The following is a 13,086-nucleotide window of genomic DNA, read 5'->3' as shown; positions in this document are numbered from 1 at the left end:
ATTACATTAAATAAAAATGAAAATCAATAAGGGTTCATCAACACAAAAATGACATAAAAGAAAAAATTAACAAGATGAAAACAAGAATTAAACCTAAATCAAAAGGAGATCTAACCTAATTCTACTCTAATTCCAGAGAGAAGAGAGAGCTTCTCTCTCTAGAAAACTACCTACAACATGATGCTAACCTAATCTAATTGCTCCCCCCTTGACCCATCTTGAATTCTGCATGAAATGGCCTCAGAAATGAGTTGGATTTGGGCCTGGGCAGCTCAGTAATTGCCCCAGCGTATTCACTTTAATGAGGTCACGTGCTGATTGTGACGCGCACGCATAGGTCACGCATACGCGTCGTCTGGCTTTTTCTTGTCACGCGTACGCGATGCCTTGACGATGCATCTCTTCACGCGTGCGCGTCTGTCACGCGTGCGCGTCTGTCACACGTGCGCGTCGCTCTGAATACTCCAAATGCTCGTTTCTTCATGAATTCTCCACTTTGCATGCTTTTCTCTTCACTTCTTCCATCCAATACTTGCCTTATGAATCTGAAATCACTCAACAAATATATCAAGGCATCGAATGGAATTAAAGTGAATTAAAATTGGCAAATTTAAGACCTAAAATGCATGTTTTCACTCTTAAACACAAATTCAGAGAGAATTACAAAAGCATGCTATTTCATTGAATCAATGTGAGATAAGTTGATAAAATCCCCTAAATTAAACACAAAATAAACCACAAAATTGAGATTTATCAAGTTGCCATCAAGAAAGTTTTACAGGACAAAAGATGTCGTGAACTAGAGTTAATGTGCATAATGGATCATCCAAATATCGTTTGTCAGAAGCATCATTTCTTTTCCACTATAAGTACCGGTGAACTGTTCCTTAATTTGGTGATGGAATATGTTCCCGAGTCTATGTATTGAGTCTTGAAGTTTTATAACACTACTAACCAAAGAATGCCTCTTATCTATGTTAAACTTTATATGTACCAGAAAAGTCTTAAACTTTTTGTTAAAATTTAAAAGAAGGAAATAATTCTTTCCTTTTCACTTTTCATACATATTTGGCACACATCCAGATTTTCATGGGGCTGGCTTATATCCACACAATTCTTGGAGTATGCCACAGAAATTTGAAGCCACAAAATATACTGATTGGCTTAATATGCTTTCTAAATGGACTTTATAAGTAATAGTTCTTTTCCATAAGTAGTTATTATTTCCAGCTCTGATGTCATTCTTGTATTTTCCCTGGTTGACCTTATTACAAACAGGTTAAGATATGTGATTTTAGAAATGCAAAAATGCTGGTATGTTGGCATAAATATATTAATCCAACATATTATTTTTTCTTGTATTGCTTGCATTATTATATTTAACAACTTTGCGTAGGTTCTCCTGTAATTCTCTTAGAATATTAACCAAGTATTATCCATTGTAATGAACTTTTAACTTTTTAACAATGTAGATAAAGAGGATCTAACTGATACTTTTTTTTTCTGTATAATCAGGTCAAAGGAGAAACTAATATATCATATATATGTTCCCAGTTCTATCGCGCACCAGCATTCTTATTTAGTGCTACTGAGTATGCTACTTCAACTGATATTTGGTCAACTGATTGTGTCCTTGCTGAACTACTTTTGAGCCTGGTTTATATCTGCTTTTTCTTTGGGTATTACAACGTGGCTTTTACTGCAAATCATGCAAACAATCTTTGATTTTGTTATTATCTACTGCCTATATGTCAACTGATATACAAATAGAATTTTGGCAACCATTGTTTTCGGGTGAAAATGCAGTGGACCAGGTTGCAGAGATTTTCAAGGTGCTACAATTAGCATTGAATGAGAAAAATTATGATGTTGTGGTTGATGTGTTCAATTTATTTTGGTGCCCCCTCAATAGAAAATGGCTAGACTATTTAGTCTTTTTTTTCTCCTTAGTAGAATATTTAGTCTGGGAGTTCAAAATATTATTATTGAATAATGGCCTTCACAAATCACAATGTACCAATCTTTTGTAGTAAGCTCCAATCGTTTTTTTGTATGTGGTCAAACAATTGCTAAAGCAGTTCTTATACTGATAATTTCTTGTAGTGAATAGTAGTAGTTGAATTTTACTATTCAAAAAAACTTTGAATATACCATTAGAAAATAATTTAATTATAATATAAAAAGTCTAGTATAATAAAAATGTAAAGGTTTAGAAAATAATTTGATAACAATTATAAAGATACAATTAAATCTACGGTTAAAAATGATTACGTTTAAATGTAATCCTAATGGTAGTTTAAATTAATTTGGTCATTCTTTAAGCTTATGGTTGTTATGCTTTTAATTTTTACTAGAGTAAAGCTAGGGAACCAAAATCATATTAGCCAAAACCCAGCCAAATACCTTTGGATGAATTCAAAATCTCTACGAGTTAATATATATGGATGTTTCTTCTACTAAGTATTAGAATGTTTCTTTTTCATATTAAATGGATGTTCTTTTATATATTTTTCGAATTTTTTTGTATTGCAAATGTGAATGTCTCTATTTCTTTAAGAATTTTATATTTTTTTAAATTTTATAGATATTTAATTATTTTTGTTAAAATATAATTAGATGTTTCTTTCGTTAAGTATTAGGATATTTTTTTTCATATTAAATGAATATTTTTTTTTTATTTCTGTAATTGTTCAATGACTTCTTTTAGCTAAGATCAAGTATGTAGTTTATCAAAACAGCACCTAATATCCCAAAATAATTGTGTACAAGGTAGAATCTCTTCATACAATGTGATGAAATCCCAGAAAAGAGTGTGTCCAAACACAAAAGAACGCATTCAATAGAAGAGAACTAGATCATAACAGTCAAGAAACTCCTAAAAGAACATAAAGAACCAAAAGAAATATGAATACAACCTCCCACATCACTGTCAACATCTATACCCTTTAACTACTAATATAATAACTATCCCTAGACCCTAATAAAAACAAAACCCAGTATACACGGATTTCAGCCCCTTCTCACTTGAAGTCGCATTGCATTCTACTTATCACCAAACATGTAATGCTTCACATAAAACCTTGAACGCCACAGCCTCCCTTCAGCAATAACCATCAATAGTATCCATGCCACGTCCTATGATATATTTGAAAATCACACTCTTCTACCATGATTATCCATTCCTTACGTTCCACAACATCTCCTTACGGTGGCGAATCCGACGAGCCATATATCAGTGATAGAAGAGAAGTGGATCGTGGTGGGGAGGCGGAGAGGACCTGACGGTGAGAGAGAGGGGTCTATGTGTGTGATTGTTAGAGGTGGGTAAGTTAATGTGAGAGAAAAGAGGAAGGTTTTTATAGGTTTTAATTAGGTTTATTTAATCAATTTAAAAATTTTTAAATTTTGAATTTAAAAAAATTTAAAATTAATTAATTATTAATATAAATTAATGTAGTTTTATTTAGTTTTTGGCTGATAAGCTTTTGGTTCCTTATACTTTTCATTTTTACTAATATTTCTTTCTCATTACTTGCGGGTCATAATGTAACGAGAGTTTTAGATTTGTTTACTCTAGAATAATAGTTGTTAGAATTAAGTACTTTTTTTTGTTTTTAAATTCTTAGACAAAAATTCAAATTGCCTCTATCGTTTTTTTTTTATTCTCAAAATTGTCTTAAACGTTATAAATATAACATTTTGTTAAATTTATCCCGATAAAATAATAATTATAATCCTTTTCAAAAAATTCTATTTCTCTCTAACACCAATCTCAATTCTTCATACATCAATTTGAATCTATCACAATACCAATCACCTAATAGATTCAGACAACAATAATAATTATTATAGTGTTAAAAAAACATGAAATTTAGCTTGTGATTGATAGAGAATGGAGCATTGAAAAGAAAAAGAGAAAGCTTTGCACAATTCGAGAATTATAACCGGTTCAATGGAAATGGAATCCCTCAGTAGTGTCAGGAACGGCAAAGGACTTTAGCATCACTACAACCAGTTTGTCGGACCATGAAGGAGCTTGGTGGCAACCATGACAACAACAGCTATAACAATAGTGAAAGCAACAACATCCATACTTGGCGGGCTCTAGCGACAGCAGCAATGGCGAACCAACGGCAAAAGTCTCTCTCTCCTCCCCCCCCTCGGCGGGTTACACCCTCCTTCCTCTTCTCCTTCCAATTTTGCTTCCCTCTCTTTCCATCTCTCACCTTCGTTTTGCTCCTCTCTCTCCTCTCANNTGTTCAGAGTTTTAAATTAATTCTTGTTGGTTTTATTATTGTTGTTGAAGTTAATGAGAATGAAAGAAAAAATTTGAAAATGTTAGGAAAGGTATGCTGAGATTGTGGAAGTGATAAAAAATATTGAAAATTTGGGATTACTCAGAGTATAGTTTTGGATGGAAGAGATTTTTTTAATTTTATTTTTTTCAAGAATAATTTTGTCTAAAAAAATAAAATTGGGATAGAGGAGGATGATTTTAAAACGATTTCTAACTTTGAGGATGAATTTAATAAGAAAAAATGTTTGGGGACGATTTTAATTTTCGCCTCAAATCTTAGAGACGAAAAAAGTATTTAATTCTAATTGTTTTGTAAATTTTTTAGTGTTGTGTCGGACTGTTAATAAAAATAAAAATATTTTGTACATATTGAAAGCCCATAATTAAATTAGCTATTATATATTAGAATATATTTATATATATTGATTGACATATTTTGTTAATTAAATAATTTATCAACATAATAATCAATTTTTTTATAGTAGAATAATCAAATTTGTTATAAATGAATAATCAAATTTGTTTACACTAGTATAATAAAAAAAATTATAAGGGTAAAGAATATTTTTTGTCATTGAAGTTTGGCAAAATTTTTAAAAATATCCCTAAGTTTTATTTTGTTTCAATTTTATCTCAAAAGTTTTCGATTTGCATCAAATATACCCTCGATGGCTAAATTTTCATAAAATTTAAGACCAATCTAACAATAATGCATAAAAATTATGCTTGATTTGTTTGTGTTGAGAGATTGTTCTTATGAAATCGTTGTTGAATCGGTCTTAAATTTTTTGAAAAATTAGCCATCAAGGATATATTTGATGCAAATCGAAAATTTTTTGGACAAAATTAAAACAAAATAAAATTTATGATTTTTTTTAAAATTTTTGTCAAATTTCAAAGACAAAAAATATATTTTACCTAAATTATAAAGTATAAATACGTATTTCTATATCCAAAAAATATCATACACCTAGTGTAAATAAAATATGAAAAATTGTTATTATTTTTATTTTGATAATTTCACTTTTTTTATAAATTTATACCAATATACAATATAAAACATTATGTATAGAGTGATATTATAAAAGTAGGAGTGATATGTCATTACCTAAATTATTTAACGTATGTGATTATAAGATTGATTTTAAACTAATACGTAAAGTTAGAATCTTATATGAACACGCATACTTCTATCAAGTCCGTGCAAGCACATCGCATTTGCATTAGTTACGATTCGTTTAAAATAATGAGTGCTTTTGTTTTGACATTTTGTACATCAAATATGCATCTATTGAAATTCTTCTACGATCCAGGTTGGATAAATTAATTTTTAAACNTGTCTTCTCCCGTGACAGCTTGAGGGAAAAAAGGGGTTGCCCTTCTTCAAATGGAACAGAATTTTGTCTTCTTGTCCGACCCCTCCCATACCTGCCCTGTGCAATGCTTGTTCATTCATTGTCCATATCTATCATCTATGCACCCCTTAGCTGGCCATGCCCTGTATCCTTAGTTCCTTACTACTCAATTACTCATGACAGCATGGCCACCATAAAAACCAATTAATAAATTCAGCCCTAACTTGATCCATTCTAGCGCCGCACAAACCCACTGAATTTTCCTCTTTATTTATTATATTAGAACACACACGCTATCAACCTGGCTGGCAAGTGGCAGCAGCCGTGGAACCCTCTACCACTTAACCCGCCCCCTCATTTAACTCATTATCAACTCCCATAGTTTTGACTTCACTACTACGCGCTCCCTCTCCATCCTACTCACTATATATACCCAACCATTCTTCTCGTCACTTCATTTTACAAGCAAACATCTCACTTCATTCTCACCCAACATTCCACACAAAAGCCTCCCACAAACAAAATGGCCTCACTTGGGTCCTCAAGAATTCTCTTTACATTGTTTCTCGCAATTTCCCTTCTCCATTTGAACTCAGCAGCTAGAACACTCTCCGAGACTTCATCAGATCAACTGCTAAAGTTCCAATACCACAAGGGCCCTCTATTGAATGGCAAGATCTCAATAAACCTCATTTGGTACGGAAAATTCAAACCATCACAAAGAGCCATAATCTCAGACTTAATCACCTCCCTCTCTTCCCCTTCCACTTCCAAAACACCAAAATCACCGTCCGTTTCCACGTGGTGGAAATCCACCGAGAAATACTATAGCAGCACCAACAAGAAGCTTGGCATTTCACTAGGCACCCAAATTCTGGACGAGAACTACTCTCTGGGCAAGTCGCTCACCACAAACCAAATCGTGAAGCTTGCATCAAAGGGACCCCACAGCAACGCAATCAACGTGGTGCTAACAGCTGCTGACGTGGCAGTGGAGGGGTTCTGTTCAAGCAGGTGCGGGACCCACGGTTCCTCTAACGTGGCGCGCGTGAACGGAAAGAGGTACAAGTTCGCGTACATTTGGGTTGGCAACTCGGAGACACAGTGCCCTGGGCAATGCGCGTGGCCCTTCCACCAACCTATTTACGGCCCACAGAGCCCACCACTTGTGGCGCCCAACAACGATGTGGGCTTGGACGGCATGGTTATCAACGTGGCGAGCCTCTTAGTTGGCACTGCAACCAACCCGTTCGGGAATGGGTACTTCCAAGGGCCCAAGGAGGCGCCTCTAGAAGCAGCTTCCGCTTGCGCCGGCGTCTATGGTAAAGGTGCGTACCCCGGCTCTGCTGGGAACCTCTTGGTGGACCCCACAACTGGTGCTAGCTTCAATGCCAATGGCGTCAATGGTAGGAAGTACCTCTTGCCTGCTCTGATGGATCCCAAAACCCAAGCTTGTTCGACACTTGTCTAGACACCAATGAATTGAAACTGCGCTTACGAGCCAGCATCGTGCCTTCCACGACGTCAAATATTTCCACTATTACAATAGGCAGACGCGAGATTCATTCTTTGATTTGTTCATTCTTTTTTGTTATATAACTTAAAATTATGAAATTGAGCTCCATTATTGATTGGATTTAACTTTTCCTTTATTCATTTATTTAATATTTATTCATTTTTAGACAAATTGAGAATTCAAATATGGAAATCAACTAATTAAAATAAGGTGTGTGTCGGTTTGACCGCAAATTTTGAGGGTTTTTATTTTTTATAGCTCAATCTAATCCAAAAATTCAGTCTCTGTCCCGTCAATTTGGGTTAAATTTGGTCCGACTTCATATAGACTTGGTCAATTCAAAAAATAAAAAAGTTGACCTAATTAAATTATTCCACAAAGTTAGGGCCAAAATTTAGGTTATTTGACCCGACCTGGTTGATAAGACATTGAAATTTTTGCAAACATCTCTTATCTATGGCAACGACGAAATCTGTGTAAAAGAAACACATCCATGATGAGGACAAAATATTTGTGATAAGGACCTGTATGTCATTGGTACGAGTGCATTCAGTGGGAGCTGAATATCATTGTGAGGCTGCATAGCTGTCGATCTAAGGTCATTAAGGAGCAACTGTCACCACACATCATCGCCCTTGTCAGTGATCTTCAAAAATTTATCCACATTAACAGTAGCAGTTGGCACTGGCCGGTCCAAACCCAACTGCCTTTTCACTTTGTCTATTTGGTGGACGTACACATAATTGAAGCACATGATAAGGACCACTGACCTCCAATTGTACACCTTACTTCTACTATGCATCCAATTTAGGAGCAGTGTCTGTAGCTCAAACAGGTCATACAGTGTTCATCAAAACTACAAACACTCACTCGAATTAGTAATTAGACGTAACTACGAACAAAAGAAATTACTAAAGTCAACAACGATAGCAACCATAAATGTCATACCTCATCCAACCGAATCATGTCCAACCTATAATGCCAGCGAATTAGATGTCCCTCCAAGTGGTCCCGATTCTTTTGTGGATATGATGAGCGAATTGTTGTGATGGTATAGAATTTCTCAAATAAATTCTCGTTGCAAGTATAGTTCTACACCAACAAACAATCCTCCCAATCAAAAATTTGGTTGTCACAAATAACAAACTCCAATAAGAATTAACTGAAGTATTTAGACTCCAAGTCGTCTCACAAGAAATTGCAATGAAGTGGTCAATTATTGGCTATGAAGGGACAAAGGGGTTTTGGTTTATAATTGGCAAGAAAAATAAATGACAATAAAGTAAAATAACAATTGACTAAATAAAAGAAAGTGGAACTCTTGGCTAAGACATGAGAAATTGAGATCACCATCCTTGTCAACAAACCATATATTGACAATTATGAGAGGCCAACCTATTAAGTCTACCTCCAAAAGCTTTAAGTACGTAATATCTACTCCTAAGCTTGAAGTACGTCAAATAGGCTTGATCACATCAACCCATAAGTCCCAACCTATCTACTAATTAGATTAATAGTGGGTTAGTATCAATGGATATCAAATTGACCATCAAAGGTTCTCAAATCACCAATTCATTGAGGCCCAATGACTCAAGGTCACTCAATTCCCTTAGCCTAGGCCAAGAGTCAAGAAAACTACTAAAAAACTAGTGAAAGCATTTTAAGAAACACCTAGTGTGCAAGAAAAGTAAACATCATAAATTGCAAGAATCAATAAAATCTACCAACTACCGATTGCAAGGAAAGTAAGATCACAACTCAAATCAACCATAAAATAACATCAAACCTTAAATTGCATTAAAGAAAAGATCCAAATCTAACAAGAGTTCATGAACATAAAAGAGGCATAAAAGTGAAATTAACACTACAAATCATGAGATTGAAAGAGTAGAAGCAAGAATTCATAAAGGAAACAAGATGAAAACATGAAATTGGACCTAGATCTAAGAGAAATTAACATAAGAACCATAATTCTAGAGAGAAGAGGGAGCTTCTCTCTCTAGAAACTAACCTACATGATGCTATAGTACAAACAATTGCTCCCCCCTTTGCTTAGGCTTCAATTCTGCATGAAATACACTCAGAAACAAGTTGCATTTGGGCCTGGGCAGCTCAGAAATCGCCCCCAGTGTTTTGCCTTTAAGTGGGTCACGTGCGAGTATCGGCGCGTACGCGCCATGTGCGCGTGCGCGTCACTTGGCCAACTTTTCTCATCTGTGCGTACGCGCCACATACGCGTACGCGTCGCTATGCGATGCCACTTCTGCGTGTGCGCGCCTTGTACGCGTGCGCGTCCATTGAAGTATTCTCAATCTTTGTTTCTTCATGCATTCCCCACTTTGTATATTTTTCTCCTAATTTCTTCCATCCAATACTTGCCTTATGAATCTGAAATCACTCAACAAACACATCAAGGCATCGAATGGAATTAAAGTGAGTTAAAATCACCAATTTAAGGGCCTGAAAAGCATGTTTTTACACTTAAGCGTAATTTAAGGGAGAATTACAAAACCATGCTATTTCATTGAATAAATGTGGGAAAAGATGATAAAATCCCCCAAAATAAGCACAAGATAAACCACAAAATTCGAGTTTATCAAATCTCCCCACACTTAAACTAAGCATGTCCTCATGCTAAAATCAAGAAAGAAGCAAAGGGGTATCAACATTTATTCAATGCAAACTAACTAAATGCAACCTATCTATATGCAATCTATCTACATGAATGAATTTATTTGGTCAAAACAGGTCAATTTCCAAGAATACATATACAAACACAAGGGCTAAGGCAATAGCAATCAAAGCAACCCGCAATTGAATTAAATCATTGAGAGATTTTGAAAACTTGCAAGAAGAGATAATCATGGGTGGAAACATGTAATTGAGCGATCGAACCCTCACCGGATGTGTATCCGCTCTAGTCGCTCAAGTGTATGGGGTTGATTCACTCAATTCTCCCCTAATCATGCCTTCCAAGATTTGTTTTTCATCTAACAATCAACAATTATTTCATGCATGCATACAAATATCATGAGGACTTTCCCATAGGTTGTAATGGGGCTAGGGTCAAGGTAGGATGCATATGGTCAAGTGAGCTAGAAATTTGAATCTTTGATCATCTTAAACTTCCCACCTAACCTATGACAACCTATACAATTCTAAACAATCCTAACTTCCCATTCTTCACTTTTTCACATACTTATGCATTCTCTTTTGATTACCACACATATGCTTTGACTCTTATTGAACTTTCACTTTGGGGTATTTTTGTCCCCTTTTTATTGCAATTCTTTTTCTTTCTTTTTCTATTTCTATTTTTTTATTATTATTATTTTTATTTTTATTTTTTTTATTAAATTTTTTTTCTTTTCAAACTAAAATATATACAAGAACATCAATGCATATGGTTTACACATGATTAATACATGAGTATGTACCCAATTCCCAAGATTTTCAACACAAATAAAAAAACACACTTTTATCTCTACCCAATGTTCCCAATTCTCCCAAAATTAAATGATAAACACTCTCACTAGCCTAAACTGATCAAAGATCCAAATTAAGGGATATTTATTACTTTTCACTTAGGCTTGTAATGTGCTACAATTAAGAACAAATGGGTTAAGCATAGGCTCAAGATTGGCTAACAATGGAAGATAAAAGGTAGGCCATCTGGGTAAGTGAGCTATTTGAACTATGGCCTCAATCATGTACATGCATGTATACACAAAATAATGGACATAAAGAATCAAACAAATTAAAGATTACAATCCTAGGAAGAGAACAATGCACACAATAATGAAAATAAGTGGTTATATGATGTAACCACCCAATTTGACTCAAAACTCACATGCTTGTGTTCTTGGCTCAAGACATGATCCACAAAGTATATAATTCAAGCAAGTTCTAAAAGAAAATTTCAATCAATTGGGGTGCCCTATAGATAAAATCCTTGGAAAATATCATGATTTTGACTAAGCTTATTATATACATATGAAAAATGAGAAAATGCAACTAAGAATCTTAAAATAAAATGCAAAAGTGTTGGGATTAGAAACTTGTCACCCGAAAATGCCGAGTGGTCAAACGACCTCCCCACACTTAAAAGTTTGCAACGTCCTCGGTACACTCAAAGATGAGCAAGGGGGTACGGCGACTTTCCGAGTTGCCACCTTCAGCTGGTAGGTCAATCGGTTGCTGCGTGTTTTTCCTCCCGCTTCTATTTTTGCTTGTGGTGCATCAATCATGAAAAACAAAATAAACATCGTAAGATGAGAAAATACAAGAGCAAGGAAGCGTGAATTGTTGGAATGAGGTAAGAACCACTAGAATGGAGTGAGTGAATTTGTGTGACATTGATGAAAAATAGGTGTGTGGATTCTAAAATTGCGCGCGGTTTAGAATACACACACACACTAGTATAAAAAGTTATGTCACCATTGCACAAAGGAAAATATGCACTTCACTCATTCTAGTGTGCTTGAGATACTTTAAAAGGCTTGTAAGTTAAGGCAACCAAACAAGTAGTGAAGAAGCATAAAAGCATTCAAGCGAAAATTAAGCAATTGTGAAATTGGATAATGCATGTGCGTTGATTGATGTGGAAGTAAACTTGATGAACAAAATGGTATAGAGAGCTCACACATCAAACAATGACACATATTGAAGTTGTTGCAACACCTAAGTGACATAGAGGTGGAACACATGGATGCTATGGAACTTAGAGAAAAGAATATAGAAGTGAAAATCAATCACATAGCGAGCATGGTCCACAAAACTTGAAAAGCTCAAAAATATGTCACTAGATAAGCTTTCGATCCAATTTCTCAACCGCACAATTTCAATGCATGAAATAGGTGATATGTGTACGGGTAAATCATAAACAAGTATCACCTAAAAAAATACAATGATAATATTCAATTTCCTAACAATAGATGATGAATGCATGGTGGCCAAAACATGCAATTCAAAAGAGTTAAGAAGCTTAAAGGCAATGTAACATATACTTGGTGTTCAGAAATGTTCAACATGAAAACTCAAAACCAAGTAATAAATTGTAACCTCAACGAAGGAACCCAACAATGATAATAACAACAATGATGTTAACTAACATCCTATCAATAAGCAGCAGCAGTAAACAGTAAACAAGATTAGTAATCCAACACTTATAATGGAAAGCAAAAATTAAACAAAAATTAAACTTAACTAACTAACTAAAAGAAAAATGGTGTTATATGATGTTTGGTAGTGTTGGATGATGTTTTAAGGGTGGAAAGAAAAGAAGAGAGGAGAGAAGAAGGAAAGAAATGGAAAGAAGAGAAGAAAGGAAGATGGCTGATGCAGGACAGCCCACGCGTGCACGTCATTGGCGCGTGCGCGTGGAATGGTGAAATGGAAGCGACGCGTACGCGTCAGGCACGCGTGCACGTTGATGGGTTATTTCGAGAGCGACGCGTACGCGTGAGGTGCGCGTACGCGTGCATAGCTTTGCGCGAGAGGCACAAAACGCGCACAGTGCAGGCACAACTCTCGGAAAAATGGCTGGGAAGTGAAAAAATTCGATCCACGCGTACATGTACATGACGCGTGCGCGTGGATGGCTGAAATTGCTTGATTCATGCGTACACGTGAAGCACGCATGCGCGTGGATGGTGCTCTATTTTTTTCAAAATTTTTCTATGCTTTTGCACCAAACCAAACATTCCAAACCTCTAAACAGCTACCAAAACATCATAAAGCCTTATTTAACATACTAGACTCCCAGATAAACTCAACTAAGCAATCAAAACATGAAATTAAACCTAAATTACCAATATTTACAAAGAGAAAAAGGGAAAGATGTTACCATGGTGGGGTGTCTCCCACCTAGCACTTTTGTTTATTGTCCTTAAGTTGGACTTATGGGGAGCTCTTCATCA

General features: G+C 35.3%; 1 protein-coding gene and 1 pseudogene across 1 annotated transcript; both read left to right on the top strand.

The window, feature by feature from the left end:
- Positions 794–2,111, top strand: LOC107607193 (annotated as a pseudogene).
- On the top strand, positions 6,084–7,295 carry LOC107609324 (protein EXORDIUM). The gene has a single exon (XM_016311238.2). The coding sequence runs from the start codon at positions 6,176–6,178 to the stop codon at positions 7,121–7,123; it is 948 nt and encodes a 315-aa protein (XP_016166724.1). The 5' UTR covers positions 6,084–6,175; the 3' UTR covers positions 7,124–7,295.

The sequence above is a fragment of the Arachis ipaensis genome, chromosome B07, assembly GCF_000816755.2.
Source record: "Arachis ipaensis cultivar K30076 chromosome B07, Araip1.1, whole genome shotgun sequence".
Lineage (NCBI taxonomy): Eukaryota > Viridiplantae > Streptophyta > Magnoliopsida > Fabales > Fabaceae > Arachis > Arachis ipaensis.
The sequence above is the reverse complement of the archived record's forward strand: the minus strand, read 5'-3'. Positions and strand labels throughout refer to the sequence as shown.